We start from the raw sequence: 21,048 nt of genomic DNA, 5'->3' as shown, positions 1-21,048 counted from the left end.
GAGTGAAATAACAATACATAACTTTAACTCTCAACTCCAGTTCCAAATATTCAGTCAAACAAGATAAGAGTTTTCTTTGGCAAGAAGACTCTACCAAGAATTTTATTTAAGCTACAAGAAATTGAACAAGGGTTCTTGCAATTTCGGGAAACAAGAATTGAGAAAAAATCTACTGTATACTATATAGGTCTTCAGCCTATCGATAAGCGTTGGGAGATATATATAAGAGGAATTACAAACGTTTAAAATATGGATAGTGATAAGAATAATAGAGAATAGTAAAGAAAGAAACAAGCTAGTGAAGTGAAACGAGATGCACTCCGCAGAACACCTAATTAGGGTTTTCTCTTCTCCACGATAACCTTCATCCCCTCCTTCATGGGTAGCGTGAGACTCATAGCATACATGATAGTTTGGTCAGGGACTAGGCGGAAACGGTAGCGCTTGACGAGGAGCGCAATCACGAGCACGCCCTCAATGGTCGCAAGCATCTGCCCAAGGCAGGTTCGCGGGCCAGCATTGAATGCGGGCCATTCGAAAGCCGATGGCTTGCGCTCATTTTCCTTGAGCCAGCGCTCTGGTTTGAATTCTCTGGCATCCGGGCCCCAGATAGCCTCGTTGCGACCCATTGAGTAGGAGCTCCACACAACATGATCACCCTTCTTCACAAACGTACCATCTGGGAGGAAATCGTCGGACATGGCCATCTTCTGGTTCAAGGGCACGCTCGGGAAGAGTCGAAGCACCTCGTTCCATACTGCGGTGGTGTAGGTGAGACGCTTCACCACCTCGTAGGTCTCCTGCGGCTCCAGCTCGTCTCTGTCACCAATCTGTGAACACACCTCCTCGTAGACTTTCGCTTCGACTTCTGGGTGGTTCATTAGACAGTAGAATGTCCAAGCCAAGGTGCCTGCCGTGGTGTCGCGTCCCGCAATAATAAAGTTGAGCACAATATCGCGCAACTCTTTGTCGCTGAGAGGCTCTCCATTTTCATTTTTGGTATTGAAAATAAATCGCGAGAGCAAATCTTGCTTAGTCGTGTCTGGGTTATTGCGTCGCTCCTGAATGATTTTGTGCGCAAACTCGTCTACCACCTTAACGTGTTTTTTTAATCGTCGGCTTGGGAAGAAGAGCGAGGAGAAGGTTTCTGTAATACGCCAAAGAGGCTGAACTTGACGAATTCCAATCTCACTCTTAAAAATTGCAATGAAATAAGTTAGTTCCAATGAGCAGAATAGACAAGCAGAGGAGTTTAGCTCACCTGCACAAAATCAAAGGACTTGGCAAATTGTACATCCTTGGACATATCCATGGCATCAATTGCAGTACCAAACCCAATCCTGGTATAAGAAACACAAGCGAAAAGAGGAAGGAGACAAGGGAATAAGATAGTGAGCACCGATGTTACAGCAAAGCCAGTTGCGGCAAACAAAAAAAAAAAAGAAAGATAATTACTTCAAGAACGACTCCAACGTGTATCGGTAGAACAAGTTGTTCAAGTCGATTTCTTCGAGGTTAGCAGCGCGCTCGTCTAGAATCTTGAAGGCAATTTTCGCCTCGTCGAGGAAGACACCCGTAAACCAATCACGGAAATTCTTCACGTTAAAGATATGACTTGCAGTCTTGCGCTGATACCGCCACTTTTCTCCATTGGCATTAAAGATGCCATCACCGAACATATCAAACATTTTGGTATGGAAATCATCGCCCTTCGAGTAGTTTTCGAATTTATCTGTAAAAATGACAAGGTTAGTAGGAGTTTGGGTTACTCTATGAAGGAGGCAAACAACAAGGGTTACTTTTAAGAACATGCTCCACATTTCGCGCATCAATCGTCATAATTTGACGGGGGAACAGCAGCGCAGTGAAGGACCTACGAACAAGCCAAGAGTGTAGAACTATGAGTAAAGGGGAAAGGGTAGCGAGAAAAAACAAAAAAAAATACCAAGTCTGGCCTAAGATCTGATGGGCCCTGCACACAGAACAAGTTAGAAAAGTTTCTTAAGCCATAGGATCTTGAGGATATTTACGCAGATATAAAATCGTGGATGCATCCTTGCATTGCTATAAGGTCCGGTAAGCTTCCAACCAAGGGAAACTCTGGAGGGTGTGGGATATCGGGGCGGTAGTCTGACCCAATAGCTCGATTAGGCCAAAAATACGTGAGCAAGGCAGCAGGCACAGTAACCGCCGCGCCGAATGTTGTGATGAATTCCGTCGCCATTAGTGTACAAAAAAAAAGAGCGAGCGAGAGGAGAATAAAAGTGAAAAAAAGCTGGGGAAAACGAGACTGTGAAATTAGCGAGATAAGGTTTTCCTACCCCACGAGACTTTATCGCACACGTGAAAATGATGGATCAGACTGTGGGGAAGCCAAAAAAAATCGAAGCCCGCATTTTGCCATCAATTAATTTGGCAGGTTTTTCTTAATGAACTTGAAAAGGTCTTCCGAAATCGGCCCAAACCAAAATGTTCTAGCAGGGTCACAGCCCCGCACTTCCCAGAGTTTTGCCCAGCGGAAGCGACTACAGGACCGAGGAAACCAAAGTGCCCATGCCCGAAATGCTTTTTCGACCTCATGGATCATAAAATAGCCGAAAACAACCTCTATATGGGAGCTTTCGTGTCATCTAGTTGCATAGGATGAAAATAATGAAGGCACATATATGCAAGCATATGCGCATTTTGATTTCATTACCTCCACCAATGCCACTCCAACATCTCGCCGCGTTTATTTCATAATGGTTTGGAGCCGTTTTATCACACCCTAATATCTTGTAAAATAACGCCAGATTGGGTATCTTGGTTATTACTTCAACACTGTTTGCATAGTTTGGCTAGCTGGCGCGGATCCCCTAAAACTAGCTTTGCGCAATCGATATTCTCTTATCTGTTGGCTAACGAATGCTGCGTTTTTTTTTTTTTGATACTATGGGGACAAAACCCCAAATTAATTAAGTCACAGCAAGATTTTGAGCTGGGATCTAGAACGGAGCAGATAGAAAGTATCAGCATGCAAAATGCCTTGGCTCATATTGGACTATCGCTCAGACAGCACGATCATCTATGGCTCCAATTTCCTCTATTCGCCGAAGAGCGTATCTCCAAAAACCAGTCTTTTGGGCGAAAAGCTACACAAACAGCAAGAAAATTAAAAGATAGCAGAAATGCCCCAACTCTTTGGCAAAGAATGATTGGGGTATTGATTATCTCCAGTCATCCCGTGCCTAGAGAGGCTACTCCGCTCTATCGTCTTGCGTGATACAGCCTAAAAATTCAAGAATCGAAAGGAGTTTGGTTTGCTCTTCGGTATGTGAACCTTCCCGTATGAAGTGATTACGTAGAATACACGTATATTTTCAGGCGAGAACACCTTTGATGCTCAATAGTTGCACCCATCTCATCCCCTTCCACCCGTGATTTATTTTCACCAGATGTTCATCTATTCTAGTCAATCACTTAATCTCCGACATAAAAATTAAATTTTGAAGGTGATATATATAGATTTACAGAAAAATCCTCGGCTTTAGAGTAAAACGAAAAATCAAAATACAAGTGTTTAAAAAAGAAAAATAAATGAAAGCTATAAGAACGAAAAAGAGAGATAATATGACGAAAGTAATACGAGAGAGAAATAAAAATAATAGTAGTAGAGGTAGAAGTAGAAATAGTAATAGAAATAAAAATAAGATCGATGAAGTCAAATATATATATATATATAAGTTTATATATATTATAAACAAATTGAATGATAAAAAAAGAAAGCTAGATTGCTATTCGAAGCAGATCGGTTTCAGTAAATTAGAATCAGGGAAATGGGTTGTCAGTTGGCCTCTGTGGAGGTAGGTGAGTATAGCCCTGGGGAGGGAAAGAGGCCGGTGGAGGCGCTGCATAGTATGTAGGTGGTTGGTTAAGTGTGGGTCCAGGTAGAGAATGTGTGTAATAAGAAGGTCGGAGGGGCGTGGCGGGGGAAGCGGTCGGGTGCATTTGTGGTACCGCAGAAATGCTGTCATAACCTCTTACAGGGGACTCTAAAGGGGTCATGAAGTTGCCCGTAGGCTGGGACCCGTATATCTTGTGAGATGCACCCTCTCGAAAATCCATGATCAGGTTGGAGGGAGGAGGAGGAGGAAGGGACGGCTGAAGATAGGTCGAGCCTGGGTATTCGTGTGCAAGTCGATTGTGGCTGAACATGCCTCCGGCCATGGCGCTAGATCCATTGGCGCCAAGATAAGACTCCTGTGTCTGTCGCTGCGAGTATTTTGAAGGGCTCTTAAGCGACGGGGGATAAAGTGCAAGGAATGGAGCATCCTCCTCTGCTTTCAAAATCAGATCTACCAGCTGATAAGTCGAGAGCGATAGGAGATACTTTTTTCTCTGAAAAAAAGGAAGGGTACAAAAGAGATATTAGATATTAAAAGGGGAGACCATCTAAAAAAATGAGATAAATTACTTGTTCGAGCGTTAGCTTTGACCCTTGGAGACCAGTTTCAAGCGGCTTCTTGAGCCCCTTTGATACGAAGCATTGCGAGCAACTCCATGCAGCCAATTCAGAATTTACTACCTCATCGTCGATAAGTGGTTTGTGGCAAAGCTGATGGAAGGGCCGATCGCAGTCATCACATAGTACAATCCGGTTGCCCTTTGGAGAATGACCACGATTGCACATCATACATACAATAGCGTTTTCCGGGCGCCGCCCAGTTTTACGCGATTTATTTGCTGAGGAGTTTGCGGCTGACTCGATTGCCCACTGCGAAGGTTTCTGCACTTTCCGTCCAGATTTCGTTACAGTTTGAAGTCCGCCGGCTTCATCGTCTTCATCTTCATCTTCATCATAGTCATCCTATTAAAAAATCATTATTTAAATAACTAATCGACAGACCATCCAAAATTCCATTACATCATGGGCACTCTTCTTTCTCTTTTTATTTGATGACCGTTTAGCTGACTTTTTAGATTTCGACTGCTGTGGAGTTTCAACATGGTTACCATCTTGTTCCTTAACGACCGTACCCTCCGACGTTTGCTATTCAAAGAAGCAAAGGTAGCTAAGATATCCCAGCTGCCATCGACTAAAGACATACTACAAGACTAACCGGTAGTTCACTTCGAGGTTCAAGCGGTAGCGCGTTGGTTATGGGCTCGGTTTGGCCGGTAGAGTCTCCTGGAACGGTTTGAGAAGCTCCATTGGCTGACTCTACGGTCCCATTCTCATTTTCCGCCAATGGCAAGTTTTCCATTATGATGATTTTATTTGAATAATGATATTCGAAGAGAGTACCTCTTGCGAGATGAGATCGTGTCAAAAAAATAAAAAAACGCGCGCCTCTCGAGAGTAAAACAACGAAAAGTTGGCGCAGCCAAGGAATTTCAATATTGCGAAAGATATTCTTCGCTGATGGACAAGAAAGGCTCCTTCTCTCTGTCACGTATATTATATCAACATGGTAAGTGTTCGATCCCGAAAGCGATACAGCTTGGGGATGTGGGAGTAGAATGATGGATGGATGGGCATTTCCACGCTTATCCTTCATTTGCGATGGCAAATTGACGGATGGATTGTCGCCCACCCCCCTATCCCCTTCTTTTATTTCTATACATGATGACTGATCATGTCTGTTAATCTATGCTAGGCTGACGAATACGACGCCCAGCACGCTGCTGAACTCAAGAAGAAGAGAACGTTCCGCAAGTTCTCCTACCGTGGTGTTGACCTCGATCAGCTCCTCGATCTCTCGAGTGAGCAACTCATGGATCTTGTCCATGCTCGTGCTCGCCGTCGCTTCCAGCGTGGTCTTAAGCGCAAGCCCATGGGCCTGATCAAGAAGCTGCGCAAGGCAAAGAAGGAGGCGCTTCCCAACGAGAAGCCTGCCGTCGTGAAGACCCATCTTCGTAACATGATCATTGTGCCAGAGATGATTGGCTCCGTAGTGGGTATTTATAACGGAAAGACCTTCAATCAGGTCGAAATCAAGCCCGAGATGGTAGGCCACTATCTTGCTGAGTTCTCCATCACTTACAAGCCCGTTAAGCACGGTCGCCCTGGTATTGGTGCCACTCACAGTTCTCGTTTCATTCCGCTCAAGTAATTTTTTATTATCCAAATAAAACCTAGTTGTATAATCCCATAGTTCTCCCCTCTCTCCCCTTCCTGTCTGAGGGAGTCAGAATAATATCATGAAATGCGAAAGTTTGCTAACAAAGGCCACTTCGCTTGGTTGCGGCTGCATACGCATTCTAATGTGCAATATCCTGTGTATCAAGCTTTTTGTTTCTCTCGTTGCCCATCAAAAATCTGCCATTTTATTACCACTAACTCCCTGAATACTCCTGATAAACAACCATGGATTTTAAGCTGATATATATAAAAAAGCTATAGACAAATAGAGAGAGACAGCTTAAAATAGCGAAATATGTACATATGTTCATACTAAAAATAGTGTAGCAAATAATAATGAGAAGATCTCCTTCATCTGAAAGAATTATAGGCCAACAAGTTCCGAGAATCCGAGAGGGCATCCTCCATCTTACTAATGATATTCTTGGTTGCAGCGCTTTCGATTTCTTCATAGAGCTCGTATGGGCTCCCGTAGTCGTTCTGAGATAGGAAAAGAGCAGCTATGCCTGCCACGTGTGGAGAACTCATGCTCGTCCCATCTTTGACATCCGTCTCGGCCTCTCCTCCAATGTACGCGCTTCTTATTCCCACCCCAGGGGCATATAGCCTAACACAAGCGCCTGAACTGGAGAAATCCGCCAGTTGATCTTCGATGTCGGTGGCACCTATGCTAAACACGTCCGGACTCCCACTAGGCGAGAAATCACATGCATCCTCTACGGCGTTACCCGCGGCGGCAAAGATAGCAACGCCAACCTCTCTAACCAAGGCTTTTACCGCGTCGTCCATAATTTCGGATTTGGGACCACTGAGGGAGAGATTAATGATGGCTTTCTTGGAACCTGCGTGGTTGGCAACATGCTCGAGAGCGGCAAGAAAGTCAGAGATAGCTCCGACGCCATAGCGATTCAGAATCTTGACATCATGGAGGTGGACTTTTTTCGCGACACCATACTGCGAACCCCCGATCGTGCCGGCCACGTGGGTGCCTAGAGGGGCGACGCAGAATGGATGAGAGGGATAGTTTCAAGGGCGATGATTTAAGTTATTTTACCATGTCCTCCGAGATCACCGTCCGGCTCATCGTCGACAAAATTTGCACTAAAATGGGCACGCCCCTCAAATTCTTCATGATCCACATAGATTCCGGTGTCGAGAATATAGACGTGAACACCTTCCCTGCCATTTCCAAAGCGGATTATCAGTAGATGCTCAATGAATATGATAGCAAGACAAGAATATTACCCTGCAGTAGAAGGATAACGATAGGGCCTGGAATAGTCTGGTTCTCTTTCTGAGATGCGCACCAGACCCCAAGAATCCGGCGAAGGCTGCTCAATGTAATGCAAATATCCTTTTCCGTGTTTCTTCTCCCCAAAATCACCATATTTGCTCTCCTCTTCACCTTCATCTTCATCTTCATCGTCCTCGCCGTTTCCTTCTTCTTCCTCTTCGTCTTCCTCTTCTTTGGCACCCGCAATCAAGGCCTCATACATATCCTCTAATTCCTCCTCCTTCAACGGCTTTTCTTTAATAGGCTTCGCACTCTTCTTCTTATTGTCCACCTGCTCCTTCTGTTGCTCTAACCTCTCTCCTTCTTCCTTCTCTTCTTCCTCCTCCTCCTCCACCTCCCCTATCATTTCCTCAACCTTCTCTTCCACTTCTTCTTCTAGTACTTGATCATCTGTAACCACCCTAACTTTGCCACAGGCCCCTGGCCCGACTCCTTTCTTGTCACATTTACTTTTCGATACCTTATTGATGTGTGGGACATACAGGGCCGTGTGCACCGCTTGATCTGACTCCACCTTCAAAACATCGGAACGAGTTCCCAAAGAAGAGAGTATTTGCGGATGACAGCTATTAATAATCAACGCATGAAATGACCCAATTTTGATTTCACGCTGGACCGCGTCCGTACAAAATGGGTCATTGGCCTGCTCATAATAGGTGTAGTTGAGAAAAGAAAGCATATTATTAACTGGATATTAGGAAAGGGAAAGGGGTTAGAAAAGCACTTAGGACCGAAAGATAGAAAATGATGCCTATGATATTTACACGACTGCATCCTAGCTCCATTTCTAAGTCGTACAATGTATCGGTTTTTCACTTTTGCCGCAAATACATCTTTATGGGGTGGTTTATAACTCGAGTACAGTGGGGACGAGGAACAAAGACTTGAGAAGAATAGCAGTAGAAATATATGGTAAATTATGTTTAGCCACATTGGATAAAGGAATAAAAATAACACGATATACAGTTAGAACATGGTGTTGACTAAAAATAAAGGTACGTTCAAGCAAGAAAAAAAGACACTAGAGATATAAGAAAGAGAAAGAGGAGAAGGGGGTAAGATTTAGATTTATTTTGTTTCCAAAGTTTGGAATGCGACCATATTGTCAAATCTGTGTCGTTGAATACCTTAATAATGCGTGTATTTAGGAAAGAGATCTACCAGCCAATATGTCTAGGGCCATTGGCTAGAAATTTCAGCGGTTTTTCAGTGTGGAATCGCGGCCATCAGTGGTAAATCGGGCTAGTAAATTACAGGATGGGTAGATCTATTTGAAATCGTAGACTTTCAAAATACCCAAGTGGCCACAGCGATGGATTGAGCTGCTTGAAAGACCATTAATGATATTAATATGTTCAACAAAGCAATGATAAATAAAATACAAAATATCACATATATCTCACAATCTAGGGTGGGGTGTTTGAGAAGAGAAAAGTTTCATTACCGATGAACTAGGGATAGTCTCGAAGAGAGAGATACCGTATATTGGTCCCTTTAGTCAAACTACTCGAAGTTCGAACCAAAATTGCGTCGATGATCAACTTCCTTAGTTCTAAGTTCGGCTTGCTTTTCAGGCTGCAAAAAAAAAAGAATTTCAATCTACACACCACTTGATATCATGTCACGGGGTGCATTTCAACTACTAACGGTCTACCGCTATTGCCAGCTTGCATGATTCTATCAGAATATGCTTCTGCTGGCTCACACCGAAATTCAACCATGAGCCGCTGCATACAAGGATACAGCTTTGGCGAGTTCCAAGGAGATCAATTGGCATATTCGATGTCCATCCAACGACAAGATCGTGATCACTCTCAGATAATTATTCGCAAGCTTTTTCTTTTATGTTAGACCCCTATATCAATTCTGCAATTCTAATTGCAGATAAAGGAAAAACTGTGCTTTTACAGAGGTCCATAACTCTGCACACATGGCCATCATTTACACAATAGAATTGCAAGCAAGGAGAAGTTTTTTTGCCAATAATTACTCAGAGATGAATAATCAAAGTACCCCGACTATTTCGTGTACAAGACAGTATTTTGGTAGAAGTTCTTCTACTGAACGTACTGTATATATGTGCATTATTACATAATCAGATCAGGGAGGGGGCATTCGGTCCTCCCCGATCTAATCTTATGAAGATGTAGAGCGGCCTCCTCCAAAAAGGAAAACTAACCGAAGCTCGACACTAATTTAATACCCGAGAGATGAAACGAGCGAACTCACATTTCCCAGCTTTAATTATCGATTTCAATTTAATTTGTATTGAGAATCAACATTGTCTAGGTTTAAGTGTTATGTTAATGCGCCCAGTTCAATGGAAAGAACATATGGTTCATATGGTATCCTCAGGAGTTTATAAAAATCCGATGCACGCCCGCGGAGTATACTCCACACTTCAATTCAACTTCCTCGGCCTCTGTTGCCTTCCCCTCGCCGCTTTTTTTCCTCCTATCATCCATCGACTCTCTGAGCAAACGCCGTCTATTTCGTTATGTTCAAATGCCTTATCCTGCTTCTGTACTTGACCTTGATCCCCTTGGTGGTAACCCAAGAAGAGTCGGTGGAAAAAAGAAATAAAGACAAGTTGATGTCAAAATGGGTTGGCATCCCCTTGGACACCCCTCCTCTCAAGTTCTACACCGTGATCACCGACGGTGTTGATTTGTTTGACCTCACCAGCCTTGCCACTATGGCAGATTTCATCCCAAATTCTGTGGTGAAAACGGTTGGAGAATCAAGGACTCCTATCCGTTCTGGCGAAGGTCTGGTCATCACTCCCGACCACTCTTTCAATGAGACCCTTGATGACATCGATGTGCTGTGCATCGTCGCTGGAGTAAAGTCTAGCCCTGCCTTGAATGCATGGCTCCACCGAGTTGTTCCGACTGTGAAAAAGTACGTTTTCACCATCTGCGCTGGGTCGATGACCCTGGCCAACTCGGGGCTCTTGGACGGGCATCGAGCAACTGGGCTCAAAGCCGCTTGGCCTTTGTATCTAAGTGCATATCCAAAAGTCAAATGGGTGCAAGACGTGCGTTTTATCGAAGATGGAAAGTTCATCACCACGAGCGGTGGTGCAGCAGGACTGGACGGGTCGTTTTACTTGCTCTCGAAAATACATGGCGGAGAAGTTGCACGCCGTGTTGCTGAGATTAATGAATACGAGTGGCGAAGCGACCCTACTAATGCACCCTTTTCGGACAACTACGTGAAATTTCCCTACCCTGGGAGCATAGCCTCTGAATAGAACCTCTCTCGAATATCCGCTGCTTCTCCCACCCCTCCCTCTTCCTTGAAGCTTCAACAAGGAGGATGTATCACACTAATGAATCGAGAATATCCACAATTGAATATTCGCCCACCGCCTAACCAACTTCACTCTATACCATTTGATCAGTTTCCTGGTTAATGTCAATGGTGTTACGAACTCTCTCGTAACAAATTTACAAATATATCCCTCTATGCATTACTTGGGTTTAACCGTATTAGCTATTCCAAATAAAAAGATAATTTTACTCCCAAATAAAGCAGTTTGAGAAATAGATTAACATTTTTATTGTCGATATGCACCCTTTGGGTCATATCCAAAAATTTCTGAACGCATTTATTCTGCATTTCTTTTATTTTATTCTAATAAAGAGATATTATTATTTCAAACTGATTACATACAACAATCCACTAATCCTTACTGTAACAAACAGAAGTCAAACGGATATATCATGGATAAGAACTTCTAGCTAGAGTTCACTTGCTTAAGAATTGGAGACGCTATTTCCACCAATATCGCTTTAAAGTTTACTCAGATCAGTGTCTCCAACTCTTAAGAGCATGAACTCTAGCTAGTAATTGCTATTTAATATAATCGCGATCGACTTTGTTTTGTTACACCTTCTCGTCTATTGGCATAAGACTGCAGAGGTATTAGAAATTAAACTGCGCCACGATTATATTGAAGACGTGTTACTTACGTATGCGTTTTTAAAGAATACTATTTTAGCAGATCAGTTCAAGTGGAAATTAACACACGCTCAGTATGGGTCAAGAAACTATGGAGTTGGACATCGATGTAACCAAATTTCTGCGTGAACAACGACAGAAATCCCCTGCCGAACTCCACCCTTATTTTGACGAATTCGTAGATTTGTATGAGAGAAAGTAAGTAGCTCGGACGCGTTTGATTTGAAACTCTCTAGAATACTCGACCATTAAACTGTATCTTCCTTTTTCTCTGCTAACACCTTTGAATTACAGGCTATGGCACCAACTCACCCTAAAGTATCTTCAATTTATAACTCTCCCTGCATCGAAGCCGCTCCAAATTCAGATGTTTAAGAGCTTCATCGCAGATTGGGTGAAGAAAATGAACAAATTGCACCTCGTCACAATTGCGCTTTCTGCTGCAAGACAATTCCAAGGTATCTTTTCAGACCAACTTAGATGAATCAGCGTTGTTGCTTGATCATTTTCTTATACCTTTTTTTCTTTTTCTTCAAGATTATAATGAGGCGATTCAGTTTTTGGAATCTCTAACCAAGGATCTCAACGATCCCGAGAGCCAGGACTCATACGTTCATGCTACAATGGAGACCGCCTATTTTCGGCTGTTGCTCGGCGATCTTGACCGAACAAAATTGGCTATGAACGAATGTGGCAAGATTCTGGATCGCTTCGACTCGGTGGATCCCGCCGTTCACGCAAGTTATTACCGTGTTTGTGCGGATTATTATAAGGCACGGGCAGAATACGCCCAATATTATAAACACGCGTTGTTGTACCTGGCAAGCGTCAATGTAGAAGAGCTATCTCTTGCGGAGCAGGTGGAGCGTGCATATGACATTTCTATTGCTGCGTTGATGGCAGACACCATCTACAATTTTGGCGAACTGGTAAATAGCCACTTTTTACCCCTAAATGGCCCGATGTGTTAATTCACTGTTCTGTCTTTTATTTTCTTTTAGCTGATGCATCCCATTCTCGACACACTCAAAGATACCCCACATGATTGGTTGAGGAAACTCTTGTTCGCATTCAACTCGGGCGATATTGGCAAGTTTGAGGCCATCGCACCACAGTTTGCAACAAACCAGGTAAACTTGCTCTCGGCTATTGTATCGCATTATCAAGTGTTTATTCCTTTTTCTTTTGCCAGCCCCTTCTCCAGGCCAACCTTACATTCCTACGTCAAAAAATCTGTCTCATGTCCTTGATTGAGGCGGTCTTCACACGTGGCTCAGAGAACCGCTCCATGGCCTTTTCTCAGATTGCTCAGGAGACACGTCTGCCCATCGACGAGGTGGAGCACTTGGTGATGAAAGCACTATCCCTAGGCTTACTGCGGGCGAAGATCGACCAGGTTGCGGGTGTGGTGCGAGTATCGTGGGTGCAACCCAGAGTACTTAGCCGGCCTCAGATCGAGGGTATGGCTCGACGACTTAAAGAATGGAACGAGGGAGTCAAGGAAACAGCTTCATTTGTCGAACAGGAGGGAGCGGAGATCTTTGCGGGGGTGCACCACTAATTTTATTTTGAAAATAAAAGGGCATTCTAGCCGGGTTTTTTGTAAAGTTACACTTTTGCTTCACTCTTTCAACGTGTTATGTTTTTTTTTTTCGTTTTGTTTCTATTCAAACAAAGGAATGATAGAAACACCTCAAAAACGTTCGATTGAACAAATATCAACAAGATAAATGGAGCAGCATATACAGAAAGATAAAAAAAAACAAGAAATACGAAGAGGGAGAGAGAGAAAAGAAGGCTAATGTACAAAGTACTTGCAAATATCCTAAATAAATGCCTATAAAATAACGTAGATAAAAAAGAAATAACGATCAAAGTGCAGAAATAGGATGAATCCTTTTTTTTTCAACGAGAATAAAGGCAAAAAAAGTATATCCAAGATATAATAGAGGTTTTCTCGAATTGAAGAGGGAAAAGAAACATAAGAGGGTACGAAATATGATTATGATGGAGACTCACTCTAAATATGCCAAGTGTACACGCATGGTCCGCACTACTCTAGGTATGCTTTCAGGGTCATGACTGAGGTTGTCTTTGCTGCTGCTGCTGCTGCATGGCCACCTCCTCATTGGAGAGTTTGGCAAGCCGCTGGCTCAGCATCCCTACTCCAGCAAAAATGATGACCACGCCCAACGCAAAGAGTGCGTAGTTTTTGGCGGAGAATTCGCTAAATTCCTATTGACCAAGAGAAAAGAGCAAACGAGTTAATTAGGCTATTCCCTGCCATTCATTAAGAGAGGTAAGCAGTCCAAGCTTGGCTACTAAACAGGACCTAATCCTGGCTACTTACATCGAAATAGATTCCTCCGGCAACTACATCTAAGATGGTCCACACACAATAGAACACCGGAATCTGCAGCAAAGCATCATATCTCTTCAGCCCGACATTAATCCAATACACCTGACTGACCGCAGTGAAGACGGCGACAAACAATATAACCCAACTAATGCCATTTCCAAATTGATTTTGCCCCTGGATGACAGAAAGGGTGAGGAGATGCACCAAGGCTTTGGCAAACAATACCGTGAGAGAAGCGGTGAGGGATCCTAGCGAGGCATAGGCAAGGGGGAGGCAGTAGCGGACGAGCGGGGAGGTTGGAGACAGTTCATGGCGGTGGTGAAGGGAGGAAATGCTTTCTCTTGAGGACTGAGTTTCAAATGGTGGATTAGCTGAAGGCGGGTGCTCGGCCGGGGGAGACCGTTGCAGTGGAAGGCTGTTGGATCTTCGTTTCCGGGGTGGTAGGAGTCCAAAAAAGCGAGGGACCGTACTGGCGTTTGCCTGCGAGGAGGATTCAACTGTGGGATGATGGTCACGATTGACGAGAGTGGAGGCACTACGAGCACGCGTCACCCCATTGCCTTCATGCCTCCCGTTGAGCGAGGATGCATAGCTCCCGGCCACCGTGCTTCCCCCTCCACTAGTTGTAGCATCAATAGAGCCGGTCCAAACCTCGGTTGACGTTGAACTCGCAGACATCCCACGGGCTCTCGAGCTGTCCGTCGTCAGGTTCGGAGACAAATCACTGCTTCGGCTCATCTCCATGGGGTCGTGCAGGATATCAGCGGATTCTTCGCACTTGATCTCTGAAATCTCCACGTGCTCCCGATGTGCTAAGCTTTCATCCGGCTTCAAGCGTCGTCTTTCAACGATGACGACAAACAAGAAAAGTAGTATAAGAAGGCATCCAATGATGCAGAGGTACACTATGGTAGCTGTCCGCCTAAACAAACTAATAAGTACACAGAGGCGATAATCTAAACAATGAGTAGATAAATCAATGACAGCTTAGCTTTGCACGATTTCATCGAAACTTAAAATATGGTTTACCCTCTTGTACGATGCCAGAAAAGACGACAACTATGACACTTCCACCGATGATAGTGACGACACCGATGATATCCCATCTTCCCAGTCGCTCCTTGTTTATGAGTGGGGCAAGCACGATGTTGGTGATTAACCCCACCGAACCAAGGGGACCCGTTAGACTTTGTGGTGCGAATTGTAGGGCAACAAAGTTGATCAAGTTACCCACGATGAAAATAACAAGACCGAGTACCCAGATCTAATAAAGAGGAAAGAAAGCCTTGGATCAGGATTGCAAACAAAAAAGTTAGATGTAGAGGCTGGCGACGTTTACCGGACTAATGCAAACATCTTTCCAAAACATAAGAGGTCGGAGTCGTTGGCGTAGGTTTGAAGTCTTGTGAGCTGAGCCTCGGATCGAGTGAGCTTTATCGTCATCAGCGATGATCCCTTCTGCTCTCCCGTTCAAGTCGCTGTTGTGGGGCGGAAGAGCGGTTTGTTGCCGATGATTCCGGAAGGCATATTTTTGGGTGTTTAAGCCAAGATTAATAATAATTGCAGCTCCGATACACAGCAATACTCCTATCCAGATTTGAGTACGCTCCTTCTTGTCCTTGCAAGTGCCGTCGGTGCACACTTCTCCGTACGCGCACGGGTCGACCCCGGCCATTAGCTGACATGTCTGGCCAATTTCTAAGCCGCCGCAGCATGAGTAACCCGCGGGACCGGGAGGTGCCCCCTGGAGGGTCCAGGCACCGTCACAGGTAGACTCTCGTGTGCAAAATTGCGGCGAGCAGAGGTCGATCAACGCTTGCGTGGTAAGATTGTTATTGTTGATACGGTAATAGTAAGCCGCGCAATCCGTGTTGGCGGAGCAGAGTTCGCCTATGGCGTGCAATGTCAAGAGTATTAGTAATGAGAATGTTAGCATCTAATTGGCAGACGCACCAGCTGTCACGACGTATTTGCAACGACCACTGTTACAAATGTACTGGCCAAGCACTGAATTCGTAGACAGTTTGTTAGAAGGATCAAGGCAGTCTGAGTCCACATTGCAAATCCGGCCGTTGACATCGCCCGCCACCAATGTAAGACAAAGAAACAACGCCGCTACCGATCGCCCCCATCTCAATGAGCGGACCATAGTTGAGTTATATGTTTACGGGAGGATCAGCTGGAGCAAGGGTGACAATGGCAAGCATAACTTGCTTAGTTGACCTTATTTATCCGGTTTTTTTTTTTTGGCTTAAGTTTTTCCAGGGAAACTCAAAATTGCTGAATAAAGAACAAAATTACTCATCGAGCTCCCGACCCATGAACGACTCAAAATGTTTCTTGGAAATTGTCCCAACTTACTAAACTCTGGCTGTAGCAGAGCCGTTTCGCGATCTGAGACTCGCTCGTTTGACCGCGACGGCCTGTCCACCCCTCTTATATATACATCCTTGTCGCCTCCATCCTTGCGTGTTTTGTTTTCTCTAAATCTGGAAGCCTCCTCCTCCAGATTTGATAAATTAATTACAGGCGCAGAAGATATTTTTAACCCTTGAAAGGGGCCGCACAAGCCACCCTCATTGAGCCATGGAAAAATCTTTGCACATGCAGAGGGCCTTTGATGGGGAGGCTAAAAAGAAATCTTAGAAACCAGTGTAGCATGACGGAGGTGGAGAAAGTGAGTTAGGAATGGTCACCTCTTGTAGACCGCCGCGTGAATGCCCTAGAAATTTGCAAGCTTTTCATGGGGGTGGCGAAAAAACCCAAGGCTGTGGTGGCATAGGGTTGACGTCAAGCTGTCATTCTCAGTCCCTAAACGGCTTGAGGAATTTCTCGTATCTACTAGGGCCTGCGATGACCTTTTCCATCTTGGCCATAAAGGCCTCGTGTCGACCATGCAAGCTGTGACGGGAAACAAGTACGCAGCCTACCATTTTTCATTAAGGGCAGATGTGAGAATTCGATGGGGATGATGGAGGACGATAGAGTTTGATGGAGATACAAGCCGCGTCATAGGGCTGAAGAATTTAAGGGGATATTAACCTAAAACTAGGAGATTTCAGGGCAGGTTTCAGAGGAGAACCGTGGCCTTCGCCTATTGTCTGGTCGGCAAATGTCATCGTGAAGAAGCATGTCTCTGTAGAGACGGGCAGAAAATGGGCCCTCCTTCTCTTTCGAGCTAGCTTTTCCCGCATATTGAGTGGCATTAGCGAGCCTCCCCCTCGCCTCTCTCCTCATGTCAACGCTTGTCCAATCAGAGCCTTGCGACCGTTGGAAGGTTTAGCCAGAATCTTCATTTTACGAATCGAGGGGCTTATCGAAACCAATGTGACTGTCCATGAGACCGTTTAGTCGTGAGCTGCAAAATTATTAGTTGGACTCTATGGCGGAATAGAAAATGACCCTGTTAACATTACCGGCAAGGCCACTCCAAATGCTGCTGTTACTCCCACTGTTTCTTTTTATTGTGGGCGTCCATGGCTGTGGTATGCATGTCCACTGGGAGGTGGCGAGAAGAGCGCTTCATGAAATCGAAGTTGTACAGCAAAATCCCCTGCTCACAAAGTACTCGGGGATAGTGCGAGAATATTCGCATCAAATGTACTCGGGGGCGCTTTTTCCGGACTGGTACGTTGCATGACCTAGTGATTGTTACACCTTCACGCTTTTGAGCCTCTTAATTTGACTACCTTCTCACTCTAATGGCTTGGGAATTATAGGGGTTATCAGTGTTTCGGGAATGATGCATCTGCAGAGTATGGTACGTTTGAATAATATTGGCAAAAATTCTTGGATGTGGGAGTTTGACCCATGCATCTCCACTCTAGCACATTGGCCGAATTTTACTCATGCCGCCGTAGATTATATCCGTGAGAAATATCCTCAGCCATATGATGACTACGCTAAAGTAATTCATACCATTGTCCTAGTGGAATTGATTGGTAGCGAGTTTAATATTTTTTCATGTATGGCATTACTAGGGCCTGGTTGCCTTTGTCTTCGGAATAGTGGCGCACCAAGTTGCCGATGCAAATTGGCATAGGTGAAATTAAGTTTGGGCTATGCCTATGTCGGTATCCTAGGCCACTAACTTCATGATCCATGTAGTATTGATCAAAGCGACGGCTTAATACGGGTGATGGCCGATTTGAATTTTTTGGGAGACTACCCCTCGGCCCACCTTGCTGCGGATCTGGGTGGCGAGTTCTTGTTAGGAAGAATAGTAGATTACGATTTTACAATGGTAGGTTGCCCTGCATTCTCAGCAGCCCAAGAGTCCCAGCTATTAACCCTCGGATAACGATACAGAAAGAGCTATTTATACCTATCAATGATATCATCAATATTTATCAGCGTCTTGGATACACTGTCGCACAGCAAGATATCGAATACTGCACATGGCAAATGTTTACCTTTTTTAAAGCTATCGAGGTATAGCACTTGTCTTTGTTAGACTCCAAGCAATCATGCTGATTTTTGACTCTTTTGTTGAATAGAGGCTAGGAAATTTCAACTGGTTCTCTGAGCATTTTACCCGAATTGTATGCCATCGTTTAAGTCTGAGCATTCTGCTCTAAATTTGTGAAGATGCCACTCATTTGTTTTTTTTATTGATGATGATTTAGTCCCCATTCATGTCTGATCAGCTCGAAACCTATCATCGTGGCGGCCTCTATGACATGGCGGGCCAGTCGGCCCTTTGCTGGGGCGGCCTTGCCAAGAGTTTCGAGAGTACTTCCACGGAAAATACTACTGCCTTATGCGACATTCTCAACTTCTATATTGTAAATACCACCCTGTCCAACATTACCAGCACAATTCGACATTCCCATCAGCACTCTACTGCACAGCTATTTGAACTTAGTGAGGGTGGAGCAGAGAGAGTGCTCCATGGGCTTGGATACCACGTGCAATTGGAGAAAAGAGGTGATATGCTCAGAGTGAGTGAGGGGACGCTGGATGAAAATAGGACCTCTACAGATGTGGAGCACACTGTGGAGAAGATGAAGCGCAGATTGATATCCGTGTTTGACGAGCGGCAAGCGGAGAGTTGGTCCGTAGGAATGCTATGGCGAAAATTGCTCAAGCGCACCGAGATCGAGACGCTGATGCAGGACGAACTTGCAGCCAAGCGGGAGTGCACCCCTGTGACGGGCCCGGAGAAGCCGTTCCTCATGCTTGATATCCCATCCCCGTACGCCTGGCTTGGCTACTCGACGGTGGTGGGGGATTTCAACAAGGATGGCATCAAAGAGATAGCCATGTCGGCCCCTTTTGTCAGCACTAATCAAACGGCTCTTACTCCACACGCAGGAGCCGTTTATATCCTCAATGCGGGGGATCTTGCCTTGGATTTGACCAGACGGCCGTCGCACATGGATGTCACCCAGCGAGCGATGCGCACCCTCTATGGGCAAAAGCCTCTGGGACGGTTCGGCTATAGCATGGCCGTGGTGGATCTAAACTGCGACGGGATCGATGACCTGGCCGTGAGTGCGCCTACCTCAACGGGCTCCGATGGCAATTTCACGATGCTGGCATCCAGGGGAGAGGTGACCGTGTATTTTGGGCATGCAAGCACCGGGCTCTCACCCATTCCCGACCTGGTACTGGAGCTCAACGAGGGGCTCTCCAACTTCTCTTCGAACATCACTGGGCTTGGGATGACGCTGCGGGGCGAGGACGTGGACAACGACGGGTGCCGCGACCTGCTTGTGGGGTGGCCGTTGGTGACTCTCCGTAACTTCTCCGGCCATTACAATGCCAGCGGAAACTGGGAGCGGCGTAATCAGCACACAGGCGCCCTCCTCACATTTCTGAGCAGCTCTCGCCATGTGGGCGAAAAGTCTCCATTCGATGCCGATTGGGTGCTAGAAAGCCCCTCTCGTATCCCGTATGAATGGTTTGGGATGGCGATGCGCCGAGTTCAGGTGCCAGGCATGGATCATGCGCTGCTGATGGTGGGTGCTCCCGCGTTTGGAGAGAATGGATTCGGGATGACGGTGGGGCGAGTGTACTTTTACAATTTAACAGGTTCGAAGGCGCCGCCCTCTCTTTTGTTGGATGTGGTGGGTTCGGAGGACTTCCAGCAATTTGGCAAGTCCATGGAGGAGGTTTCTAGCGGAATCGTGGCCATCTCATCGGAGACGGAGGTAAGTCCTAGTCGAATCCACTTGTTGTGATTCTCTGCCCTTCCACTGATCCCCACCTCTGGCTCTGCCCTAGACCTTCTACGAAAACGAGCTCACTTGGGACGCGTATCTGCCGAGTCTCTTTTCCATGTCGCTCATGCATGGATATGCTCCCGTTATCTCACCGTTCTTTACGCGGGCCGTGTGGAGTGCGGGATCGGTGCGCATTTTCGACCTTGTTCCTCTCCTCACCCTCTCGGAAACGCACGACACCCTCTCTTTAACCTTTCCAACGCTCACCGAAGGCAACGGGATCCTACTTGCACGACTTGATGGGTCGGTGAGCGGCGGCCGACTGGGGTCGTCGATGACCATGCGTCGACAGCCGTCCGGAGTCGCATCGCTGTGGATCTCGGAGCCACATGCCAGTATTGGTAAGCCGAGAAATGGAATGACGGAAGGAGAAATGCATTTGGCCTCACTAGTTTGTGTTCTCTTCAGAGTCTGGAGTCATTTACCAGCGGTCGCTAAGCGACGACAATGGGGCTTTTTTCCGACAAACAAACGGTCGTCAGCTGAGCGTAGACGAATTCAGCGATGGTTGTTTGTCGTACACGGACCAGGACAAGGTACACACTTGTGCACACCTCGAACACCCATTGCTTTGAATCCTTTTTCTCATGGCTCTGCTGTTTTAGGCACAATTTGGCAAGAAGCTTGCGAACCTGGGCGATTTAGACGGAGACGGGATAGATGAGCTTGTGATCACCATTCCCCACGGGGGAATGAAAAGGTGAGTGACTCATATTGGATGGAGAGGTGGCAGAGTTGTAAGTAGACATTTTGCAATGGCTTAGGTTTTCCGGGAGAGCTATCGTGCTGTTCGGATAGAGTCGCGTCATCCCTTATTTACACCTATCTATTTTATATCGCTTGATGTTGTTTTTTTTGTACTCTACTACTCTTGTTGCTACTACTATAGACTCGAACGCAATAGAGTTTTTCTCCTCCCCCCAGATGCAAAGCAAATGCTTAATCCTACATTTCTGCAAGAATGGGTCAGGGACACCCCCCTATGTCATACAGTTTCGGTCTCCGCAAAATTTGTGTGTTTTCAAAGGCCGTGAGAACTTTGGAAACAAAACATCCTCCTTTTATTCATTGTCCCTGATTATTCTTT

The 21,048-nt window shown here is 45.5% G+C and overlaps 8 protein-coding genes across 8 annotated transcripts; 4 read left to right on the top strand and 4 right to left on the bottom strand.

The window, feature by feature from the left end:
- Window positions 1-335: 335 nt before the first annotated feature.
- On the bottom strand, window positions 336-2,224 carry VTP21DRAFT_9310 (uncharacterized protein; the record flags this gene model as incomplete). Its single annotated transcript, XM_069400254.1, has 5 exons — window positions 336-1,193; window positions 1,262-1,340; window positions 1,456-1,732; window positions 1,800-1,972; window positions 2,031-2,224. 5 exons carry the CDS (start codon window positions 2,222-2,224, stop codon window positions 336-338), a joined length of 1,581 nt encoding a protein of 526 aa, XP_069254198.1.
- A 1,583-nt stretch (window positions 2,225-3,807) lies between these two features.
- On the bottom strand, window positions 3,808-5,243 carry VTP21DRAFT_9309 (uncharacterized protein; the record flags this gene model as incomplete). The annotated part of the gene is made up of 4 exons (XM_069400252.1): window positions 3,808-4,377; window positions 4,454-4,846; window positions 4,904-5,029; window positions 5,100-5,243. The coding sequence occupies 4 exons, from the start codon at window positions 5,241-5,243 to the stop codon at window positions 3,808-3,810; spliced, it is 1,233 nt and encodes a 410-aa protein (XP_069254197.1).
- A 204-nt stretch (window positions 5,244-5,447) lies between these two features.
- VTP21DRAFT_9308 (40S ribosomal protein uS19) lies at window positions 5,448-6,092 on the top strand (the record flags this gene model as incomplete). The annotated part of the gene is made up of 2 exons (XM_069400251.1): window positions 5,448-5,450; window positions 5,637-6,092. The coding sequence occupies 2 exons, from the start codon at window positions 5,448-5,450 to the stop codon at window positions 6,090-6,092; spliced, it is 459 nt and encodes a 152-aa protein (XP_069254196.1).
- Window positions 6,093-6,472: 380 nt separating this feature from the next.
- VTP21DRAFT_9307 (uncharacterized protein) lies at window positions 6,473-8,094 on the bottom strand (the record flags this gene model as incomplete). Its single annotated transcript, XM_069400250.1, has 3 exons — window positions 6,473-7,110; window positions 7,176-7,300; window positions 7,367-8,094. The coding sequence occupies 3 exons, from the start codon at window positions 8,092-8,094 to the stop codon at window positions 6,473-6,475; spliced, it is 1,491 nt and encodes a 496-aa protein (XP_069254195.1).
- A 1,818-nt stretch (window positions 8,095-9,912) lies between these two features.
- Window positions 9,913-10,668, top strand: VTP21DRAFT_9306 (uncharacterized protein; the record flags this gene model as incomplete). Its single annotated transcript, XM_069400249.1, has 1 exon — window positions 9,913-10,668. One exon carries the CDS (start codon window positions 9,913-9,915, stop codon window positions 10,666-10,668), a length of 756 nt encoding a protein of 251 aa, XP_069254194.1.
- A 786-nt stretch (window positions 10,669-11,454) lies between these two features.
- On the top strand, window positions 11,455-12,939 carry VTP21DRAFT_9305 (uncharacterized protein; the record flags this gene model as incomplete). The annotated part of the gene is made up of 5 exons (XM_069400248.1): window positions 11,455-11,576; window positions 11,673-11,836; window positions 11,916-12,307; window positions 12,380-12,508; window positions 12,571-12,939. 5 exons carry the CDS (start codon window positions 11,455-11,457, stop codon window positions 12,937-12,939), a joined length of 1,176 nt encoding a protein of 391 aa, XP_069254193.1.
- A 515-nt stretch (window positions 12,940-13,454) lies between these two features.
- On the bottom strand, window positions 13,455-15,886 carry VTP21DRAFT_9304 (uncharacterized protein; the record flags this gene model as incomplete). The annotated part of the gene is made up of 5 exons (XM_069400247.1): window positions 13,455-13,613; window positions 13,729-14,693; window positions 14,767-15,001; window positions 15,077-15,627; window positions 15,691-15,886. 5 exons carry the CDS (start codon window positions 15,884-15,886, stop codon window positions 13,455-13,457), a joined length of 2,106 nt encoding a protein of 701 aa, XP_069254192.1.
- Window positions 15,887-17,170: 1,284 nt separating this feature from the next.
- VTP21DRAFT_9303 (uncharacterized protein) lies at window positions 17,171-20,759 on the top strand (the record flags this gene model as incomplete). The annotated part of the gene is made up of 12 exons (XM_069400246.1): window positions 17,171-17,364; window positions 17,457-17,497; window positions 17,565-17,644; window positions 17,718-17,779; window positions 17,845-17,980; window positions 18,046-18,168; window positions 18,234-18,278; window positions 18,363-19,889; window positions 19,963-20,302; window positions 20,370-20,497; window positions 20,567-20,661; window positions 20,726-20,759. 12 exons carry the CDS (start codon window positions 17,171-17,173, stop codon window positions 20,757-20,759), a joined length of 2,805 nt encoding a protein of 934 aa, XP_069254191.1.
- Between the last annotated feature and the right edge of the window lie 289 nt (window positions 20,760-21,048).

This window comes from Calcarisporiella thermophila (genome assembly GCF_041956535.1).
Source record: "Calcarisporiella thermophila strain CBS 279.70 unplaced genomic scaffold VTP21scaffold_5, whole genome shotgun sequence".
Taxonomy (NCBI): domain Eukaryota; kingdom Fungi; phylum Calcarisporiellomycota; class Calcarisporiellomycetes; order Calcarisporiellales; family Calcarisporiellaceae; genus Calcarisporiella; species Calcarisporiella thermophila.
The sequence above is the reverse complement of the archived record's forward strand: the minus strand, read 5'-3'. Positions and strand labels throughout refer to the sequence as shown.